Source organism: Haliotis cracherodii, unplaced genomic scaffold, assembly GCF_022045235.1.
Source record: "Haliotis cracherodii isolate W230 unplaced genomic scaffold, xgHalCrac1.p SCAF_19, whole genome shotgun sequence".
Taxonomy (NCBI): domain Eukaryota; kingdom Metazoa; phylum Mollusca; class Gastropoda; order Lepetellida; family Haliotidae; genus Haliotis; species Haliotis cracherodii.
The window spans coordinates 15664530-15689522 of record NW_027266274.1 but is presented as its reverse complement, the minus strand read 5'-3'; the positions used below and the strand labels follow the sequence as shown (position 1 = coordinate 15689522).

Below are 24993 nucleotides of genomic sequence, written 5' to 3'. Positions count from 1 at the left end.
TTATACATCATAAAAGATCCTTTGGGTGGGTTGGTAACAATCGTTCACTGTCACTGTAGATAAGAAGTAGATAACATTTACTTTGTGTCGGTGGTCACTGGGAGACAGTTCCACGTCATCAGTAACATGTTATAAATGGCCTCAAAGTAACCAAGGAAGAATTTTGTCTTCTTATCAACAGTGAGGGAATTACATTTGCATGAAACAGACGTATATCAAAATCACTGAAATGCAGGTCCGAATAACACACGCGGACATGTTCCTTTCTAGGAGTTATGCTGGGATTAAAGTTGACCAAATATGGGCGTATTTGTTCCACTTTTCACACCGTTAGATTTCTAATCAGGATGAAACATTTCACACATGTCACTTAAAGGACCATCTATTGTTCAAAATATTATGGTGCGTGTCTCGTAAGCACAATTAATCAATCACAACATTAAACGCAATGTCACTAAATCCACTTCTATGAAGTCTTGTAGGAAAATTAAACACATCTACTACACTGTATTAGTCGTGTTCCCGTCCGGTTGTATTCAGTTGAGGTTCAGCTTTGCGAGGGTAGCAACAACTGTGAGCAGAAGGAAGTGCAACGATATCGTCGCAGCACCAGAGGCTGAAATACAGGACAGTATGTCAGTGTTATGCCTATTTCATTAATAATATGTCAGTGACACAGGGCCACAATAACTGAAAAAAGATGAAACGATCACAATATATTATTGATATCTTTTGTTTGCAATTGCTTGCTGTTTAACACCGCGCTTTATAATGTGCCAGCAAATTGATATGAAGTAGGAGTAGTGTGTCAAAATAACTTCTTCCTAAGGCAAATCGAATTGGAGGGACAACAATTAACTGAATTTCACATACTAGTATTATCTAAGTGGGTGTGTTTAGTCTCTCTGGCTAAACTTTCTCCAAATTCTCATTTGAGGCACCTGAGTTATATGCATCAACCAAGCAAAGGAAGCTATAAAACGGGTAACTAAGAGTACACATTATTTATAGTACACCTTCTTGTCACAGTTGTAAATAGCTTTTTCATTATCTTAGAATTGTAATAAACTGTCGTTAAATGATGGTGGAGATTTCTGACAAAATCAAAATAATATACCATAAGACATTCTACATATGTGACAACCTTTTCAGTAAGTAGTAACATATATTAAACATAATATATATTATAATATTTCAATTTATACAACATGCTTTCTGTACCTCTATGTTTCAATTTATCAGGCGAATATCAAAATTTTTTAGTGTAGGATGTCTGCCCTTGACACAACTCAAATATTTTCCTTTGCAGTGATATTATTATCAACAAAAATGAGAGTGAGTGAGTGAGTTTGGTTTTAACAGTATTCCAGTTATATCACGGCGTGTCAGCTTAATGTAGGAGGAAAGCCCGAAGTGATGCAGGTCTCAGACGGTTACCACGGGTATGGAGCGGACACACCTAGAAACATAATCAGGGCGAGCCGGGATTCGAACACACAATCAAAGGTTTCTTGCGTGCCCAAGGGACGCAACTCTGCATAGCGAATCGAGGCGCCTTAGACGACTGGGCCACCCGTGCCCCAAGCAAAACTGATGTGTCTTAAGATAAGCAGATGGAATGGCGTCACATGCAATCAAATGAGATTGCATTCGACATACGTCAATAATACTCAAGCCATCGAAAGTTCATGAAAGTGAAAATGATAGTAACATTTGCTGTGATTTTCCAAAATAATCAACTTAATCAACTAAGGCCTCCTCTGAAGATGGAATATAATTTGCTCTTTTGAAACAGCTTTAACTTTCTTGGCCTTTTGTTTTCTGAGGAAATAAATACATCTATTGATGTGATAAAGTCATAAAGTGTTAAATTATATTGTATCGAGTTTATATTATCATATTGTTATTTATTCAACAACCATTGTTTACGCCTCTGTAAAATTACTTAGCATATTCACTAACACAAAAACCTTAGGACTCCAAAAGAATAAGGTTATGGTGTCAATTTCTCAATTGAATAATACCAATATGTCATCAAAAGTGAATGTAAGATATCTGCCCTTGACACTACTGAACAATGGGTTGATGTAGCTAAACATGTTGTGTTGTGTTGTGTTGTGTTGTGGTTTGGTGTGGTGTGGTGTGGTGTGGTGTGGTGTGGTGTGGTGTGGTATAACGCATGGCGATTTTTCTTCAAACTTTCAATTTTCGGAACGCCATCGATCTAAAAACTTCAAATATATTTCCAACAAATATTTCAAATATATTTCAAATGCTATGAATTACAAGGCTCACGAGCACATGCAAATAAAACAGGAACATATGGTACAGGTCAAAATAGGGTATTGCTTCGGACATAATTTTAGTCACTGTTAAAAAGCCCTCCACATGTCTACCATAAAACCTTTTAAAAGCTTAACTGGGGCCTTGAATGTTGTAACCTTGATGAAACAACCTCTGAGCAATAGTCGTAGGACGCACTCTGAAATCTTCATCTTCATCTAAAGACGTGTTTCTCAATAAGTTTAACATTTTGCATTCCCTCAGCGTTCCAAAGGTTTGAAACCTCAATAACCTGCTTTTTTGAGTAAACCGATGTAGTTGGTCTTAATGCCCCACACATCACATCACAGATGATATTAGTTCAGCACATCAGACATACATTTTTCGGCGTCAGTGTTGATAGGTACCTATACTTAACGTTGCTATGAGGCAGTGTGAAAATGTTTCAGCCATTGTACACAATTACGTTGGAGTGAACGGGTATAGTTTTACGCCGTCTTAAGCACTATTCAACCAATATCGCGGCGGGTGATACCAGAAATGGGCTTCACACATTGTACCCATGTGGGGTATCGAACTCGGGTCTTCTGCGTGACGAGCGAACGCTTTAACACAAAGCTACCCCACCGTCCACTAAATACTTTGGACAATTAAGTTGATTTGATTTATTTTTTGTCTGGTTTCGAATTCAACAGCAGTTTGTACATTTAACAAATCATGGGGCAACGCCACTGAACTTCATTCCCATGTGATGCACATGTGCTTAAATATTTTGCTTAAATAAAGTTTTGAAGAATGGTCATTTCCAGACACTATTGCAAAAGAATTTGAGGTCAGGCTACAAATTTCACAAAACAGATTTCACCATGTATCATTTCTAGCCACGTCAAAATTACACAATACCTAATACGGTGCCAACCTGAAACACAACAAATATGGCAATAATATGCAGTGACCTGGACATACGAGCAATACCTTTATCTGCGATAACCAAATTGGATGAATGTACCTACCATCTGCACAAAGAGGACCACTGTATCCACTTTCACATGAACATGTACCAGCTGTACCACCCGAAGGGATATTACAAGTACCGCCATTTAAGCACTCGTTGCCATCCGCTGTACAAACAGTACCTAAAATAATATAGAACAAAACACACTTGACCTATATTTGACTTTCTTTCAGAGCAATGTCACGTCAGACAACAATGAAAGACGGCCTATTTGTGTATTTTAAAAACTTAATTTTCAACAAACAAAAATTCGGGGCATAAAATACCCTGTGATAATATATTGCCAATATCGCAAAAAGGTAAGGATGTTGAAGATGAAAATAGCTAAAACAGTCCCCTAAGATGAAATATACTGGTTAAGCATAATCCCTTTCGTCATAAACGGCCTGTGTTCACATCCAGTGAGTTGCAGACTGAGCATTATGTGGGAGCAACATCATTGACATGAAAGAAATGCAGGTTCATATGACTGCCGGTTTTTGCAGGCGTAATCTATACTTCAGCATACGGAAAGCCAGAATGTTACAACGCATGCAATACATTGTGGATGAACATGCGACGTGAAGCGAATCAGATTGTCCACACACAGGTGCCCAACGTGCAAATATGCTACTTAGTGAAAGCTACGCCGTCTGCATTCAAATGTCGTGGACGTCAGTGACTTCACAGCCATTACTGCAACACGCGGAATCATGTTCCTATATTGATATGGACTGAACATTATGGGTGGAAGCTAAGGATGCGTCATGATGGATCCAAGCATACTACCATTACTTCAACAAGAGGTAAAAAAAACATCTAATACAGATCTTGTGTTACAGAGGTTAAAGCAGGCCACCTTTCAACAAACACTGCAATGTCAGTTGACATGTGGAAATATTGCTGCCTCGTTCACTACGTAACTGTAAGTGACAGAGCTGCACCAAAAGTTGAACTGAACGATATATTACCACACTTGCTAATATTCACCTTGGAGGTGAGATGAAATTGGGTAGAACGTCGCGTTTAAGATTATTGCACTTATTTAGCGACATGTTTGTGTATGTGTGTGTGTGTGTGTGTGTGTATGTGTGTGTGTGTGTGTTGCTGCTTGTACTAGTCCGGACTAATGCCGATTTTATAGTGCTAGCCCACTGAGGTACCATGCAGCAGTTTCATGTGAATACCCAAAGCACGGACCACGGAGGCGGTCACGCCTTGGACCAGACACGCACTATGTTGCATGTTGAATAAGCATATCCTACCTACCGAGTTGGAGAAAGACCTAAATATTTTATTTTGCAGTGATCTGAATATATATATTATAATATTATGACTTATACAGTATCCTTTGTTTACGTTTATGTTTCAATTTCTCAATCAAATGTAACCTAGATGTTATCAAAACTGTATGTAAGATATCTGCCCTTGACACCACTCAAAAAAATTCCTTTGCAGTGATATGATTATCAACAAAAATCATGTGTCTTCAGATTAACAGTTAAAAGGGCATCACATGCAGTCAAATAAGAATGCATTTGACATACGCCAATGATGATTAATCTATCGAAAGTTCAACATAGCTTTTGGCTACTGCCATTTTGTAATGAATGCATTTGCAAGATGTAGTTACGTTCGCATTCCACTCCGTCCCCAACATGGTCAGCCTTGCATGTACAGGTGAAGGAGCCTTCCGTGTCTGTGCAGTCAGCGTTTTCATGGCAGTTATCTGTACCATCAGTGCATTCATCGATATCTACCAAAATAGAGAAAAAAATACGTGTATAGGATATTTGAAGTGGATTATGCAAAAAAACAATCGTAGGTCAAGCGTAGGTTAAATACCACTTGCATTTACCCCCGTCCCAAACATATCAAGCCTTCCATTGAAAGGTAAAAGTGCCAATCATGCGTGTGCAGTCAGCGTTAGTGTGACAGTTATCCGCACCAGCAGTGCATTCATCGATACCTACACTGACAGAGAACAGTTTTACTAACTTAGTGAAATTCATTGCCCACTCAGAAACTAACAATTTAGTTTAGTAGACTTTACTAATCAGTTAGTACCTATTTTAACTAGGTGGGACCGCCGCCGTCCTAGGGCGTCCACCCGGAGAGCAGAACGTCGGGAATTCGATCCCTGGTCGCGTCAATCCAAAAGATTCGAACCTAGCTATAACCTTTTTATTTGTAGTCCGCCCCGCTACCACCTGTGCTATGGCGACCTAGTCACATTTAGCAGGTTTATTTGTGCATATTTATGATAATGTTGTACCAAGTTCGTTGTATATGCGTCATGCATGTGCCTCTGAATCTGATTTGCACATCTAAATTCAATATATATTATATATCCAATCAATATTTGACTTATAGCCTGATGATATGCACTTTAAATTCTAAACATGTTTAAAGGTATGTAGTTTCTAATCATGTTTGGATTATTGGGTTGTTGCCTTTAGGTGGTGTTTTGGCTGAATTTCACATACTAGTATTATCTTAATGGGTGTGTTTAGTCTCTCTGGATAAACTTTCTCCAAATTCTCATCCGAGGCACCAGCGTTTCATGCATCAACCAAGCAAAGGAAGCCAAAAAAAAACCAACAGGCAACTAAGAGCACACTTTATTTATAGTACACCTTCTTGTCACAGTTGTGAATAGCTTTTTCATTCGCTTAGATTTGTCATACCGTGTCAGTAAGTACTAAAATATATTAAATATGATTTATATTATAATATTTTAATTTTAACAACATGCTTTCTTTACGTCTATGTTTCAATTTCTAAGTCAAATATTAAAACTGTACGTAGGATACCTGACCTTGAAACCACTCAATTTTTTCTTTTGCAGTGATATGTGTATTAACAAAAAATATGTGTCTTCAGATTAACAGATGAAATGGCGTCACGTGCAATCAAATGAGATTGCATTCGACATACGCCAATAATGCTCAAGCCTCGAAAGTTAAACACAGCGAAAATGATAGTAACATTTGCTGTGATTTTCCAAAATAATCGACTTAATCAACTAAGGCGTTCTCTGAAGATGGAATATAATTTGCTCTACAATTATCATTTTAAACAGCTTTAACTGTCTTGGCTTTTTGTTTTCTGAGGAAATAAATAGCATGTATGGATGTGACAACTTTGTCATTAAGTGTTAAATTGTGTGGTATAACGCATAGCGATTTTTCTTCTACTTTCAATTTTAGGAGCGCCATTGATCTAAAAACTTCAAATATATTTCCAACATATCAAATGCTATAAATTACATAGCTCACGAGCACATGCAAAGGCAAGTCAAATGTTCACATGAAATAAAACAGGAACATTTGGTACAGGTCAAAATAGGGTATTGCATCGGACATAATTTTTGTCACTGATGCGTCAAATGTTAAAAGGTCCTCCACATGTCTACCATAAAACCTTTTGAAAGCTTAACTGGGGCCTTGAATGTTGCAGCCTTGATGAAACACCTTCTGAGCAATAGTCGTAGGACGCTCTTTGAAATCTTCCAAAGGTTTGAAACATCAATATCCTGGTTTTTTTTAGTAAACTGATGTAGTTGGTCTAAATGCCCCAAACTTCACATTACAGATGATATTAGTTCAGCAAATCAGACATACATTATTCTTTGTGATTTCCTTCTCAAACTGTCAACTCAATTCAAACGTTAAACAATCCTGTACAAATATCCGTCATGCAGAATTTACACAATCTGTCTGGGCTGATTACTCATATGTTGTTTGTTCAATAGTTAATGATGATATGATTAACATATTAGGTACCTATAGGTTGATAGGTACCTATTCTTAACGTTGCTATGAGGCAGTGTGAACATGTTTCAGCCATTGTACATAATTACGTTGGAGTGAATGAGTATAGTTTTACGCCGTTTTAAGCACTATTCAAGCAATATCTCGGCGGGTGACGCCAGAAATGGGCTTCACACATTGTACCCATCTGGGGGAGTCGGGCTCGGGTCTTCTGCGTAACGAGCGAACGCTTTAAACACTATGCTACCCCGACGTCCACTATTTACTTTGGACAACCAAGTTGATTTGATTTTTTTTTTATGTGACTGTTTTCGAATACAACAGCAGTTTGTACATTTAACAAATCATGGGGCAAGGCCGCTGATCTTCGTTCCCATGTGATACACATGTGCTTAAATATTTTGCCTTAAATAAAATTTTGAAGAACGTTCATTTCCAGACACTATTGTAAAAGAATTTGAGGCCAGACTACAAAGGGCCATAACAGATTTCACAATGTATCATTTCTAGCCACGCCAAAATTACACAATACCTAATACGGTGCCAACCTGAAAAACATCAAATATAGCAATGATATGCAGTGACCTGGACATACGAGCAATACCTTTATCTGCGAAAAACAAATTGGATGAATGTACCTACCATCTGCACAAAGAGGACCGCTGTATCCACTTTCACATGAACATGTACCAGCTGTACCACCCGAAGGGATATTACAAGTACCGCCATTTAAGCACTCTTTACCATCCGCTGTACAAACAGTACCTAAAACAATAAAGAACAAAACACACTTGACCCATATTTGACTTTCTTTCAGAGCAATGTCACGTCAGACAACCATGAAAGACGGCTTATTTGTGTTTTTCAAAAACTTAATTTTCAACAAAAAAAACTTCGGGGCATAAAATACGCTGTGGTAAAATATTGCCAATATCGCAAAAAGGTAAGGATGTTGAAAATGTAAATGGCAAAAACAGTCCCCCCTAAGATGCAGTATAATGCATAAGCATAATCCGTTTCCCAATAAACGGCGGTGTTCACATCCAGTGAGTTGAAGACTAGCCATTATGTGGGAATTACATCATTGACATGAAAGAAATGCAGGTTCATATGACTGCCGGTTTTTGCCGGCGTAATCTATTCTTCAGCATACGGAAAGCCAGAATTTTACAACGCATGCAATACATTGTGGATGAACATCAGATTTTCCACGCACAGGTGCCCAACGTGCAAATATGCTACTTAGTGAAAGTGACACCGTCTGCATTCAAACGTCGGGGACGTCAGTGACTTCACAGCCATTACTGTAACACGCGGAATCATGTTCCTATATTGATGTGGACTGAACATTATGGGTGGAAGCTCAGGATTACATTACTTCAACAAGAGGTAAAAAACCATCTAATACAGATATTGTGTTACAGAGGTTAAAGCAGGCCACCTTTCAACAAACACTGCAATGTCAGCTGACATGTGGACATATTGTGGCCTCGTACTCTACGTAACTGTAAGTGACAGAGCTGCACCAAAAGTTGAACTGAACGATATATTACCACACTTGCTAATATTCACCTTGGGGGTGAGATGAAGTTGGGTGGAACGTCGCGTTTAAGATTATTGCATTTATTTAGCGACATGTTTGTGTGTGTGTGTGTGTGTGTGTGTGTGTGTGTGTGTGTGTGTGTGTGTGTGTGTGTTGCTGCTTGTATTAGTCCGGACTAATGCCGATTTTATAGTGCTAGCCCACTGAGGTACCATGCAGCAGTTTCATGTGAATACCCAAAGCACGGACCACGGAGGCGGTCACGCCTTGGACCAGACACGCACTATGTTGCATGTTGAATAAGCATATCCTACCTACCGAGTTGGAGAAAGACCTAAATATTTTATTTTGCAGTGATGTGAATATATATATTATAATATTATGACTTATACAGTATCCTTTGTTTACGTTTATGTTTCAATTTCTCAATCAAATGTAACCTAGATGTTATCAAAACTGTATGTAAGATATCTGCCCTTGACACCACTCAAATTTTTATTCTTTGCAGTGATATGATTATCAACAAAAAGCATGTGTCTTCAGATTAGCAGATGGAATGGCATCACATGCAGTCAAATAAGAATGCATTCGACATACGCCAATGATGATTAAGCCATCGAAAGTTCAACATTGCTCATGGCTACTGCCATTTTGTAATGAATGCATTTGCAAGATGTAGTTACGTTCGCATTCCACTCCATTCCCAACATGATCAGCCTTGCATGTACAGGTGAAGGAGCCTTCCGTGTCTGTGCAGTCAGCGTTTTCATGGCAGTTATCTGTACCATCAGTGCATTCATCGATATCTACCAAAATAGAGAAAAAAATACGTGTATAGGATATTTGAAGTGGATTATGCGAAAAAACAATCGTAGGTCAAGCGTAGGTTAAATACCACTTGCATTTACCCCCGTCCCAAACATATCAAGCCCTCCATTGAAAGGTAAAAGTGCCAATCATGCGTGTGCTGTCAGCGTTAGTGTGGCAGTTTTCCGCATCAGCAGTGCATTCATCGATACCTACACTGACAGAAAACAGTTTGTAAAATTTACTAACTTAGTGAAATTCATTGTCCACTCAGAAACTAACAATTTAGTAGACTTTACTAATAAGTTGGTACCTATTTAACTAGGTGGCCAGAGAGCTGAACGTCAGGGATTCGATCCCTGGTCGCGTCAATTCAAACGATTCAAACCTAGCTACAACCTTTTGATTTGTAGTCCGCCCCGCTACCACCTGTGCTATGTCGACCTAGTCACATTTAGCAGGGTTATTTGTACATATTCATGATAATGTTGACCAAGTTCGTTGTAAGTCCTGTGAATCTGTTTTATCGGGATGTTGTGTTTAGGTTGTGATTTGGCTGTGAGACGATATCTCATTTCATGTGTGTAGACCCTAAACGTGTTTAGACAGAACACACTAAATGTGTATACCGTAGTTCCAAATTTTTTTTTTTTTCTCAGTGTACCAAAACAATAAATAATGACAAAAGTGAACTCTGCAGGTTTATTACCTTTGGTTTGGTATGGTTTGTTGTTTTACGCCGCGCAAAGCAATATTCCAGCTATATGACGGTGGTGTGTAAAAAATCGAGTCTGGACCAGACAATCCAGTGATTAATATCATGAGCATCGATCCATGCAATGACTTGCATCAACCAAGTCAGTGAGCCTGACCACCCGATCCCGTTAGTCGCCTTTTACGACAAGCATAGTCGCCTTTTACGGCAAGCGTCGGTTGCTGAAGACCTATTCCATCCCGGAATCTTCACGGGTCTGAAATGAGTAAAGGTTTATAAGATATGAAAACGATATGTAATGCTATCATCTCATTGTACCCTCTAATTCACAGTTTGTGCTATTTACATGAAACTATTCCAACTCTAAAACAAGGGTTTTAAAATGCAGCAGTGAAGCACATCAGGTGAGTGCGAGTGACTTATCAGTGCTTTGATCAATTTTTTACAATATCCTAACCTGGTATAGGATAAATATACGTAAAGAGGGCGAATTTAACCCCACGATCACAGGTTTCTGGCATCCATATATTCTAAAAACCATTTCAGCTTCCAAAATGTTTACACTTAATGTGTCATACACATAACCAAAGAGCAAGGGGTCGTGTCCATAAGATGTTATCACATTAATACACTGTAATATTGTGTTTATGTATTAAAGGCTGCTAGAAAGATTTAGCTACGAAGGTGCTTCAGATATAAGTTTAAGTTAAAAGCAACTCAACACATTTATGATCTACAACAAATGCCTGCATCACAACCCGACAATCTCAATATATTTTGAACATAAATATGTTGATAAAAATTGTGGAATATGGATGATGTGGGATATGTATTCCTCAAACTCCCTTCGCGTGTCTGTCTGAGATACGCACGTTTACAGTAGATGTACAGTCTCAATGATAAGTATATCAAACTATCAAGAAATACTTTATATGATAATGCAATTTATCATTAGTCAGAAGAGAAGTGTCGATCGTTGTGGAATACCATATCATCCCCTTTTTTTGATAATATCTCCCAGTCCAACACATTTAGGCATTAAATAGTTAAATTATCTGAATATTGTTTCAGTAATACATACAGAAGTAGTCAAGAGCCAAGCAATGATTGTAGAAATGTTCTTGACATGGAAGCCCTTGGTATTTTCCAATTGTGACCATGCCCAGCAACATAAATCAAGTAAATGGTTCGGAGTGTAAATTGTTTGAATTCATAACGTTTGCACTCAAGACACTTATGAACATGTTTAGAATAACAAAACAAATATCGAGGCATCAAAACGCGTAAAACCTATTTAATTCTTTTAAGAGTGTAAATACCAATTAGCTAACTTCAGCGGGTGATGTTGGAGGGTGGGGTGGTGGTGGTGGCGGTGGTGGGTGCGGTGGTGGTTGGGGAGGAGGTGGTGGTGTTGTCCACGTATAATACTTATACACAATAGATGAATATGTTTGGCTGAGATAATGATAAGACTCCTTTCTTATAAGAATAAGTTGAACTCTCAGTCTTGTATTAATAAACGTTACACTATCAGGATCCTTGCGTCAATGGCTGGAGAGTGCAAATACTGTTATGAGTTAAGTCATACTGTTAACTTTCGACCTTTAGTTTCGGAACTTTATTTCTTGAAACGCACACTCAATACATGCCATTTCTCAATATCCTCAATTGTACACAGATAAATTTACTAAATAAATCGGGAAAGCATGGCATGTTGGTAATCGTGTTCTGGAATAGAATGAAATAACACTTGTGATATTCTTATGGGACGGTTATGGTTCTTATGGTATGGTTACACATTCAATTATAAGGCCATCCATCTTTCAACTATAGGTTTGAGCACAAGGACCCAACTCGAGCACATTTACAAATCACAACAACATTATTTGCCTATAGTGATGGGCCTGTTATGGGCACCCTTTGCATTGATCAAGAAAGTATTATTTGTAAGTAGAAGTTACCAAATCACGTGCACACTTAATTTACAGAATAACATACCGAAAAAATCACAAGTATGTAAGTTTACAAACGGATTAACTATTTTTCTTGTAAGTAATTATTGTCTTTGTTAATTGTCACATTATTTCGTCCATGTCACCAAGGCAGAAAACTACGTTCGTTAGCCTTCTGTACAGACTTATAGTGTTCGATTCCCTGTAGCGACACACGTTATCGTGAAATGTTTCTATCAACTAGGTACAATAAGTGAGATAAAGAGGTTCCGTCAGTGACAAGTAGTGTTAAGCTAAAAATCAGTTAGTTAATGCACTGTCAAATATAAAACAGCCATTGTTTTAGCATTATTACATATGCTACCCCCGAATATACATACATGTGATAAATCTGAATCTGCCTAGGGATATATAATAGTCTAGGGTTGGGGGTGCGGAGCTGGGATTTGTTTTATGTTTTATATGGAAACATATTATATGAATCATTTCCTTGAAAAACGTAAACAAGTGTGTTTCCAACGCAAATGTATAGCCATTTGATTATCGCAAAAAATTCGAAACATGTATGTGTGGTGTTGTGTGATGTTGTGGTGTGGTGTGGTGTTTAGTGGTGTGGTGTTTAGTGGTGTGGTGTGGTGTGGTGTGGTGTATGTATCTATAGGTTTTGTATTATTAAAGCACATCACATTCACAACGTTTACATGATACTCCCTCTTGGTCATTTTAATGTAAAATTGATATCTGATCAATCCATTGCGTTTGCATGCCGCGGCGTAGTTGCGTTTTGGGAGCATCAAAGGTAGACAAATCGGATTACTACACAACAATGTCATAAAACATTCAACATATTTACCTGTGCAAGTCTTTCCATCTCCAACAAATCCAGACTTGCATGTGCAGGTGAAGGATCCAGGCATATTTGTACAGTCTGCGTGTTCGTGGCAGTCATGTTTGGGGGCATCAGTTGCTGTACATTCATCGATATCTAGTGTAGAAAAATGCATAACCACAAATGTATTTTGATGCAATGATAACTGTAAACTACTTCATTTATACAATCACTCCATCACTTAAGAATTCGACCTCGGAATGGTAATTGAAAAATAAAAATATCAAACGAATGTAATAAACACAAACGAGTAATTCACTTTAACAAGAGCGAGTTTTTGTAATCATTCTATTTCAATAGTGTTACGCATTTTCCGATCTTCAAACTTAAATTAGTAGAAAACATTGTCAACTGACTATAAATCGTACTCTGGTGGCACTACAGCATATCATTGTCCATAACACCACTTATCACACATCTCCACACAACACTTTGGTATCTGATATATGTGTGCCCAGTCGAATGATGTGCTCTCGATATCAATACCCTTCTGTTCGGCACGAACAATTAATTCATCGATGAAGCACTGACACGTGCTTTTCAAATACACGAATCACCGTCACAAAAACTTGCTTTAAACATTTGCCCTTCTTCAAACGCTACAATCACACACGAATATTTGTCAAGCCCTTGAAACAATTTAGTACACGAACGATAGTGTGTGCTGATGTTCATCAACCTGACTACACTGAAATCATTTCAAAATTCGGACATGTTTATATTCAGAGATCCCGTAATTGCTTACAACCATGCCACACAATTGCAGAATGTGCATCAACACGATATGGCCCCAGACTAACGGGATCGGGTGTCCAGGCTCGCTGACTTAGTTGATGCATGTCATCGTATTCCAATTACGATGTTCATGACGTCAATCACTGGATTGTCTGGTTCAGACTCGATTACTAACAGGCCGTCATTTAGCTTGAATATTGCCGAGTGCGGCGTTAAACAACAAACAAACAAGAACCTACGAACCAGACCATGATGTTTCAAAATGAGACTTCTAAATGACTTAAACTAACACACCCTGAAAGTGACATTACGGCATTATCCTGCTTTGTCACCTCTATATACTAACACGTATTCTACCTTGAATTTGAAATTTACTCGATTCTGATTGGTCAATCAGAGGCTATTAAATCACAATAAACCCCCTCGGATTGAAACACCTGTTTTGATGGCCGCATCAACACGGAAGCTAATATTCATAGAATTGTACTATTTTCAGTCATTGTGGGTAGGCATATGTAATTACTTATATCTACAATTACAGGACACAAAATGCACATATGCAGTTACTACAATATTCGAAGGATGTGTGGCAATACATTTCGTGCAGAAAACACGATAGAAATATACAAAGGGAATATATTTACTGAGAGCTTGGAATTTTGGCGCTTTTCTATATACGACTACATCGCTTACCAAGTTGCCGTGCTTATATACTTTCAATGCCTGTCATGTGTTTGAGTGAAGATTTACAGTGTGTAAACAAACTGCTTGAGTATATACAGCACCATATTTTGTTCGGGGATTCCGTAATTCAGATCCATAACCCACTCAAAACACTGGACTCAACCCATGCCGCTTCACTCAGTATATTTGCTAACACCAAAGAATTCGCGTTTTCTTTAGTCATGGTAGAATGGAGATAAACATATCGTGTTTACAATGTAGAGCAAGGTTACCTGTAGATTTAACCGCGCTAAATTTAACATTTGAAACCTCATGCTGCGCGTTCGATTACAAATTCAATTTAGCGCGGTTAAAACTACAGGTAACTTAGCTCTACATTTAAAACACAGTATGTTTAACTCCTAATCACTCCCACAAAGACATAGATAGCATCAGCATATCCTATACACGTGGCCCTGTTTATATCCAATATCCACATTTCTAGCAAAATGTAATAGATTACTAATTTTCTGTTGAAGTTTCGAAGTAGATTTATATACTGGTAACATATGTTTTTTACTGATTTACCATTTTCGCAGGTGGCACCATCATACCCAGTACCGTCACAGTCACATATGCCTGACGGGCATGTTCCTCCATTCTGGCAATCATCGGCTATACTACAAGTTCCATCGACGCCATGGAGAACTGCCCAGCATGTTACAACTAAGAACGGGAATAAAGTGTGACAATTCATATATTATTACATGTTTAACGGAAGCAGTCACATAATATATAAATTGTTGTTAATTTGTTATTCAAGTGTGAGTAGAAAGAGTTTCACAATTTATCAGCATTTATCAGTATCACAATTGCTATCAGTACATAATTTTAATACACACACTTTACCATTACTTTATGACATTTTGATGTAAATAGACTCCGCATTTCTTCTTTGTATTAAACGCTACAATCTGAAAATTGAAATGACTTTTCATGACTTTCAACTTACCCAGTAAAGGTAAGAAATGTAGAACTCTGAACAGCAACATGTTCTTTCCCTTCTCTGACCGCTCTGTAATGTCTACTGCGCCTTTGTCCATTTATACCATGGTGTAGTCATAGAGACCAGCGTCATGCATGCTCATTGGCGACGGGTGAGTGTGGAGAATGAGAGTGGAGAAAAAATATAAATTGAGACTCCATACAAAACTTGCTATTTTTGAACATTCCGTATTGTGTTGCTCCTTTCCATGACTTATATGCGGCTGACAATTAGATTTACTATGACTTCTTATCTTGAAGTAGGTCAGTTGTTACCCTATTACGCAAAACGAATACTTTTTACAAAGTTACAAGTATGTTTTATGTTGCACATACGATACTTTCAGTCAACAAGGAGACGACAAGAAATACCCTAAGAAAATGAGTAAGGAAACACATCATTATAACCTCTTTGTATATTCAACTGTATAACGCAACGTGACCCACCTGCACGTATAAGTCCTCAATCCAGACAAGCGGAATACATCTTTCTCTTATTTCAATAATCTTTCTCGTTTGTTAAAACTGTTGTTACCAACCTGGACATGGTAGCCAATACATGAGCAAACCAGGGAAGAAATGCAACTATTAGCCACATATGACAAATCCGACGCTGCTGCAGGGAAAAGCTCTTTGAAGAGAAGAAAAAGTGCCAAATCATATAATGTTTGTTATATGAAAAGGGAGATAAAATGGAGTTCAACGTTACATCAAGGATAATTGCGCTTATATAGCAACGTGCATGTACGTACACGTGTGTGTGTGGCCGCTTGTACTAGATGTGATAGTGCTAGCCCACTGAGATACGATGCCACACTTTCGTCTAACCTTCTTCTAGCCCCGGACCGTCAGCTCTCCGAGCAGACGCTCTTCGTGATTGCATGTTTGGAATTAGAAGTACAGAACCGGACATAATTGCGAAAACCTGCTTTGCACACAGCAAAAAAAGTGTAGAATTCCGTCTTCCGGAAACCTTCCGGAAACCTTCCGGATACCTTCCCATTTTGGATCCGGCCCGGATACCTTCCGGAAACCTTCCGGAAACCTTCCAAAAAAAATGTCAAAATTTGGGGGGTGCATTTTGCTCACTTAAGTGTGAAACACATAAAAAAATTAACTTGAAAATACCAAGCAATTTGAAGGTTGTTGAAGGCATCTGGAAGGTTTCCGGAAGGTTTCCGGAAGGTATCCGGATGCAAATGTTCTTCATGACTTGCTTCTGGTAAATAATGTTAGCCTGTGCATTACAGGTACCTGTTGTAATATTCTGTGTTATTTTAATGGTAAATATCCTCCTAAAACATTTTTGGAGAAGAAAATTGTTCAATTTCATATTTTGTCCTTTTCGGATGTTAATGGTATTTAATGAACAAACATCAGTTCTTGTATAATGATATCCTTAAATTTCATGTCCAGACTTCCAGTTTGTACTGAGAAAAAGAAAAAGTTACAGGTACCTGTTGTAATATTCTGTGTTATTTTAATGGTAAATATCCTCCTCAAACTGAGATATGTGGGCATGCATTGTTCACAAGTTGTTTTGCGACATGGGTCCAATGTGTGAAGCTTATTGCTGGTGTCCGCCACCATGATGTTGTTGCAATATTGCTAAAAGTGGCAAAACAGCATTCTCACTCAGAAAAAAATGGAAAGTCATTGGCTATGTGCTTTGGCATTTGGCCCTGGTGAGATTAACAGATTAGTTTGGAACGGTATCAGTACTTGTTATATCGGGACAGTGTAGTTTTATGGGAATATAAAACAGAATACAATTGTCCCAAATTGGTGCATAAGACTAATGGCATCCATAGAAAACACCTAAATAAAGTACAGAAAAAATATCAATGTCATTTGTCTACTAAGGTGGAACTACAACTTTTGTTAAGTATTTATAGTAGGAAAACATTCAGGGCATTAGTACATTTCATATTTGTTCAGCACCTATGTTATGGCTGATCAGAATTATATATCTTTATGCTAATGAAGCAAAACAAATCATGTTTTTGGAAAGAAATCTTATTTATTGATTATATGGCATTTCATTGGTACATAACACAAATTGAAATTTGATCAAGCAAGAAGAGGAACTAGCATAAAGTAACCAGTGGTGTTTGCAAGGCCTTACAGAACAGACGCTTCAATGCCATTTTCTAAATAAACAAATTAGTCAAATCTCAGAAGAATTTTATTGAAGAAGAATATCTAAAGTCAATTATGTTTCTGCAGTAAACCACAAAAGTCATTCAGATTTGTATGGTCAGCATCGGTGTACACAACCTGGACATAGTCACAGTGCTTTGGCATAAATTCATTCAGACTTCATTAGTGTCATAATAAAACCACCTACAGTCACACTGATGTGGCATTATTCATTCAGAATCATCACTTTCTGAGGTGAATCTGTTGGTTGTTATCAGGAGTACTGTTCATCTTCCGGCGAGTCCCTTGTCTGAATTGTGTGAGCAAGATCTTCTTAAATGTAGCTGGTGTCAGATTGTGAAATCCAGGTACCTGAAACATTTCATAACATCTTTAGAAACTTGTTAGTCAAAAGTTATGAAACACACACATATTTACAAATGTTTAAAGTTGTTTTCTCAAACAGTGAGGTATTGACAATTTATCTTGCAACTGATGATATTTAACCAATCTTTGAACATGTAAATAAGCCATTGCAAACAGAAAAGTGTTCAGAAAATACAAAAATGTATCCGGTCTTCTAAAACAATACCACAAGGTTCACCTGAATTTTGGTTGAATGTTTGCATTACATCAAAATGTAAGGAAGGGTAAACAAGACTATGCAAAACTAAGTTACATAGGTTCTTATACATAAATACATAAATGCAACTATTCATAATTATCAAAACACATGTCATGTAAGTGATCTCAAAATACAACATAATGAGCGAGTGAGTTGGTATAGTTTCATGCAGCTTGTTAGCAATATTCCAGCTATGGGCTTCACACATTGTACCCATGTGGTGAATTGAACCCGGGTTTCAGAGACTGTTTCACCCACTAGGCTACCCTTGCACACCAAATACAAAAGAAAGTATATTAGGAATTCAGACAATAGATATTCTCACCAAATTCATTAATTCATTAATGGAAGCTATATTGAAATTCAAATTTTGACAAATTAGGATGAGACTGTAGAAGCATTTATCTAAGTTATTATGGATATTAAATATCTACCGTTAATTGGTAGTCCATCATAGACAGTGATAAGAAATTCAACTGAAAAGTACAACCTGAACCATCAACTAAAAACTATGTATATTACATTAAAGGGGCCGGTCATGTATTACCGGTATGTTCTCATTCATTTTTGACACAACCCTTCCTGAAAGAAAATGCAAAGCACTTTATATTTTATTGTCCATTTTGTCTCCCCTAGAGACTCTCACATTTTGGGGTGACCCTCCCTGTTTGTTCTGATCTGAATTCAAATATTCATGACTCATTATCATATTTCATCATTCATCCTATCTTTTTTGAAAATTAACTAAATGAAGATTAACAATAACATGCAAATCTGCCAAAATTTTGGCCTGGCAAAGTTTAAATTAATAATAATTACTGTTATAAAGTTTTCGATCCATCGTCTGTTTCTAAATACAGTGAAACCCAACTTTGACTTGTGTGGCATTGTCGAATCATCTACCCAATGTTCTTTATGCATTGATATGCATCTGCACAGAGTGTGCTACAAGGGAGACATCAGTTTGTGTCTAGCCAAACTGTCTGATAATCTCAAGGGCTGCCTTGGTAGCATCAAGGGATGTAGTTAATCCTAAATAAACATAAAACAAGTGACATCAACTCTTCTACAGAACACATGATCAAAGCCTGCCCCACCTTTGATGTTTATTACCTTGCTACTCTAAAAACAGCTAATTAGCAAAATGAACTCAATGTCAACTCATTGTGGACTAGGGATAAACAGGGCAATTAGTGTCGGGTGGGTATTAGTACTTGCAATTGTCTGTTAATTACTTAATTGAGTAGTGACGGCTTAGTCAGTTGTGCCTTTACAACTGCTATTCAACTTATCGAGTCAGTTTACTATGTAACATGCTTCTTGGGACCAGGGAAATGTATCTTGCTGGATAACAGTTTTTTTCTAATTTATCAGAGATCAGAAATAATAATAATGACGTTTTTGATGTGCATTTCTTTGTTGTGTTCACTAGGATGATGGTGATGGTGTTTGAATTATAAGACACTATTTATTCCAAAAGAGGAATAGGGTTGGTGAAGAGGCAAAGCTTATTTGAACAACATATATATTGATATACAGAAACTGTACAACAAACAGATTAACTGTATCTACAGTTGAAACTATCATGATGCAAATTTTCACTGAATCAAAGTCATATCTTTTCAAGACTCAGATCAGGTTGTAGTGATTGAAGGTCACATTAAACTTGCTAATTTCAAATCATTCATCCCACACTTATGATTTGGTTTGTTGTTTTATGCCGCACTCAAGCAATATTCCGGCTATATGTAAATAATCGAGTCTGGATCAGACAGTCCAGTGATTGACATCATGAGCATCGACCCACACATAGGGATCAATGACATGCATCAACCAAGTCACCGAGCCTGATCGCCACCTGATGGCGTTAGTCAACTCTTTAGACGAGCATTGTCGCCCGTTACGGAAAGTATTGGGTTACAAATATCCCTTGTAAAACCTTTCAACATGTTCAAATGACACATCGAAAGGCCATTGTGAAAAATTGCACCATGTTAGGATTCTTAAATACAGTTTCAGCTTGACATTGAGTACTTTAAACTTTAAACTGAAAAATACATTCACAACAAGTGAGCTGTGTCTGCCAATCAGAGTCGGTGAGTAAATTGGAGTAGGGGACTAATTTCGAAGGTAAACTTGTTTCAACGTTTAACAACTACATGCATTTGTGTTTGTATGAGACGATGTGTGTTTAATTCCATATATTTTACTTCAAAGCATGTTATCACAATAAATTGAGTCGGGTATAGGATAAGTTGGAGTAGAGGCTAATTTCTATTGTAAACTTGTTTTAACATTTCACAATTATTGGTCTTTGCAAGTTATCAATCCTTGTTTAATTTCATTTATTTTACCAAGGTAAAAAAAAAAAATAAGGTGTCATTTTCGTCAAGTAGTAATCGCCGTGTTTGCTTTCGGCGAGTATTTCGGCAGTCAGTGCTGTTTTGCTAAGGTGTCGTTTCAGCTATAACCCGCTTATTGCACATTATTAGTTTCAATTTATATTTATAATCATTTTAACCACTGTAATAAATAAAAAATGAAATAAAAGTATATAGAAAATAAACAAGCACTTGTTATAAAATGTGCATCCGCAGGCAATATTTATAAGATAATCCTGCATGTAGCTGTGGCCATCACACTGAAGATGCACTTCACTTCTTTCTCATATGTCCAAATAACAATGATTTAAGACAGAATATGTGCTATTATGTTAAAGGATATGATCTAAATTCAATTCTATTAGGCAATCCTGAAAGGACGTCAAAAATAAACTTAGAAATTCTTAAATCAGTAGAAGACAACATTCAGCTGTCCAATAGGTTTTGTGATTGTACATAGCATCTTAAATTTATAATACTATTCCTTGCCGTATATTGCAGTACACTATTACTACTGAAAATGCGACCTGACAGCGCCGACAACGTAGTTTCTATAATAAGCACATGTATATAATTGTATTCCTTGACTGTACTTTTGTCATATCATATTGTATTTACTTCTGGAGTGGTATTCAAATAAGTTTTTGCTTGTTTACCCATCTAGTTCACATATAAATGTTTAAAACAATATTTAGTAAACAAATAATTTAAACTCATGCAACAACATAGCGTGTGGAGACGATAGACCACTGAAAAGAGCATATATATGCACATCCAATGACCCATGACATCACAAGGCATTGTTTTGCCAGTGTGTCAGGCAACAGAATACTACGAATTACATCACAGGGTACTGTGACCTGTTTGAAAAGTTAGGTACTGTATTCTAAAGGTAGGCCGAAAATTCTAGACAATCCAGTGATTGATATTGTGAACATCAATCCACACTGTTAGATGGTCACTGTCAGATGCCATGAACCAGGTCACTGAGCCTGATCACCTGATCTATTAGGTTATCTCTTATGGGTGAGGTTAAAATGGCACCTCAGCAAAATGTCACCGATTTCTCCAACGAAAGCAGCACCTTGATTTGGCAAAAAGGGCTACTAATTGTTGTCTGTTATCTGGAGAGACATGTTGATTCCTGGCCGAAATATATATAAATGAAATTTCTATAAAATTACTATTTATTTCCTACTTACTAAAATAAATATGACATATATAGTATACCTGTTGTCCAGTTTCTTGACATTTTCGCCAGACTCAGGTTCAGCTTGACATTGAGCTAATCTGAGTAAAGCTACTTAAAACTTCAAAGCATGTGATCTTTCAATGATAAGTTTAGTTGCACCTCCCAATCAGAATCATGAGTAAATTTGAGCAGAAGCTAATTTCTAATGTAAACTATTTTTAGGTGACTAACATTTAACAATTATTTGTGTTTGCAAGTTTAATTGCATTTATTTTACTTCAAAGAAATCAAAGCATATTATATTTTCACAATAAGTTTAGTTGCATCTCCAAATCAGAGTCGGCAAGTAGATGCTAGATTTTAATGTAAACCTTTTTGAACATTTCTCAGTTATTTGTGTTTAAAAGTGACCATGCAAGTTTAATTTCATGTATTCGGGCATATTCAGACCCAAGGTAAAAAAAATAACAAGGTGCTGTTTTCACCAGGCAATAGCAGGCGAGGTACTATTTCCCTTTATAGTATAACCAACCCTCTCTTACAACTAGCATAGGTTGATGGGGACCAATTCCAACCCGGAATCCCCAAATGAGTGGGTATGGTTTTACGCTGTTTTTAGCAATACCACAGCAAGGGACACCTGACATAGACTTCACACATTGTACCCATGACAAGAATCGCACCTTGGTCTTCAGCACTTCAACCACTAGGCTACCCCACCGCCAAAATTCCCAACATGATAAAGTTGTCATCACGGTATTCTTCAACAAGTTCAAGTGAAAATATCCATACCTTTCAAATGTCTTATCTTCCACTTCACAATGTTCACTGTTGCAAAACTCCTGTCATTTAATTTGTTCTTGATTATTCACACCTGCAAAAGTAAGTTTAGTCGGTACGGTATGAACTAAAAAAATGAGTCACTATAGAGTATCTAGATAAAGGAATATAAGCAAGCAAACATATTTCTACATCATATACATTAGCAAGGATTAACATAAGTTAGGTAGATTGCTTATCCTACAAAAATTAAATCACACATTTACTAACATATATAAAACAGAATAAGTGGCTTACAGAAGATAAATAACTTTAATACGTGATCAATATTATTAACATATTCCTTACCTGAATCAGAGACCATATAACAGTCTATGTATTATGGTCTCTGTCTGAATATGTCACATCTTCAGCTCCCTGCAATCGAGGTTGTGAAACATTTCTGCTGTAGGAATATTACATCTGCTGGGATATCCCTTGTCACACTGCCTGGCATGGTAGGCAAACGCATATTCCATACACCACATAGGTATACTTCCTAATACACACTGTCGAAATCCCCGCGGCTCCCAATATGGCCTGTATGAACTGTAATCGGCCAACCTCGTCTCTTTCCGTAACTGCTGCAGAAATGACCGCTCGTCATTCGTGACCAACTCGTGTTATTCCGGGACAAGCAAGTCTACCCATAATTCCCTGTATGGCCGAGGGCGCCATTTTGGAACACAAATGTAAACAAACACTCAAACCTCGTGTAATCGATGTACACCGTGATGCTTGATTGCGATATGCTTACCTCGTGTATCGATACATTGTTCTCAATCACCTCTAACTCGGAAATCCCGGTCGAAATCCACCTGAGCCATCCACAACGAGGACGTCAAGTATTTCGAAAACTCGATTGACAGCCGAAGGAAGGAAGAGCAGCTTGCAGATGCCAGGTACGTAGCAGGGCTTCGAGACATAATGTTCCATGATTTCTATACAGAGATCTTATGGAATGGATTGATTTAGATATTTTCCTGTTCTCCATGTTACTACTGTAAACGTCAAGGGCCTTTTAGTTTTGTTGTTTTCGGAAACCCTTTGTTATTATTATGATCAAGTGTTTGTTGTGACATGGTATTTCTATTTGGGCTTGCATAAGAGCTACAGGTGCAGGACTTTTAAGGGTCGTGTCCTTATTCTCAACATAACGCTGGGATTTGATGATGAGGGTTAGTTACCAAGGGTATAAATCTGGCAAAGTGCATGTCAAACAAAACGTGGCATTCAATTCCAATCATGTGTTGCCACCTGAACCGCCTGAAAGTGAGATATGGATTACAATGAATAATGACAACTTATCAATCTTTAACAAATTCACACTGAAACATTGAAAGGATAAAGACAAGTTAGTTGTTTTCTGTTTCAGCATGTTCAGGGTTTGTGGGCAGGTTCACAGACATCCTCAGCGAGGATACCAAGTATTGAGTGAGTATTTTTGTTTGTGATAAATACAAACTACATATATTCATCATGGTATATTTCAATGTAATGTGAAACATCACACTCACAATAGTCAAGCTCTGTGATGGCAGCCTGTAAATAATTGAACATGGACCAGGTAATCTAGTGATTGTTATTTTCAGCAAAGATCCATGCCCTCAGAGTATGATGACAACCTAGTCTGACCACTCAATTCATTAGTTGATTAGTGTTTGCAGCGGTAGAAACTAACACTTTCAGTCCACTAGTCCTAAAATGATAGCATATAGCAAAACCTTTAAAATGTCAAAATGACTAGTGCCAATTTCTAACCTTGGTGTTTGGATGTTGTGTTTGTGTGTGTATGTATTAGTGTATTTAGGTTGGTTTGTTGTTAAACGCCGCACTCAGCCATATGACGGCGGTCTGTAAATAATCGAGTCTGGACCAGACAACCCAGTGATTCATATCATGAGCATCGAGCCACGGAATTTAGATCAATGACATGCATCAACCAAGACAGAGTCTGACCACCCGATCCCGTTAGTCACCTTTTACGACAAGCATAATGGCCTTTTACGGCAAGCATGGGTTGCTGAAGACCTAGTCTACCCCGGAAACTTCACGGGTCGAGTGTATTTAACTTAAATCATGAATCTTATACTTGTTTCTCTGTGCTTTTACAATGTAACCCAAATTTTCCCAGGAATAATAAAGTATTCTCTTATTTATATCATTTCTGAACAAAGTGTCTTATCAAGGTTAGATCTCTGTCAAAACAGTGCCATGGAAAAGCCAAACAAATAGCCTAGAAATAAAAGTAAATACTGCATTGCATTAATCTGCATTTCAAGAAAATGTGGCAATAATTCATGGAATGATATTCACCTCGGTGAGGATCTCTCTGCATTGTCGAACAAGTTATTTCCTATGTAATGTATGTGTTGAATGACCCTGACTTTGTTGTCAAAATATTGTTTTAACATTTGTTAAATATGGGGATAAATGTCA

The 24993-nt window shown here is 37.4% G+C and overlaps 1 protein-coding gene across 1 annotated transcript; it reads right to left on the bottom strand.

Moving 5' to 3' along the window:
- Positions 1-536: 536 nt before the first annotated feature.
- Positions 537-15457, bottom strand: LOC139467145 (delta-like protein 1). The gene is made up of 5 exons (XM_071248863.1): positions 15367-15457; positions 14943-15080; positions 12921-13052; positions 3297-3419; positions 537-616 (listed from the first exon to the last, which is right to left on the bottom strand). The coding sequence occupies exons 1-5, from the start codon at positions 15455-15457 to the stop codon at positions 537-539; spliced, it is 564 nt and encodes a 187-aa protein (XP_071104964.1).
- Between the last annotated feature and the right edge of the window lie 9536 nt (positions 15458-24993).

What these genes read in the sequence shown, in the direction of transcription:
- LOC139467145 (XM_071248863.1), bottom strand. Translation starts at nt 15,457, where the DNA reads ATGGACAAAGGCGCAGTAGACATTACAGAGCGGTCAGAGAAGGGAAAG. An exon ending in ACATTTCTTACCTTTACTGG is followed by an intron (nt 15,081 to 15,366) that starts GTAAGTTGAAAG and finishes TCCCGTTCTTAG; the next exon opens with TTGTAACATGCTGGGCAGTT. An exon ending in AGATGGAAAGACTTGCACAG is followed by an intron (nt 3,420 to 12,920) that starts GTAAATATGTTG and finishes ATATTATTTTAG; the next exon opens with GTACTGTTTGTACAGCGGAT.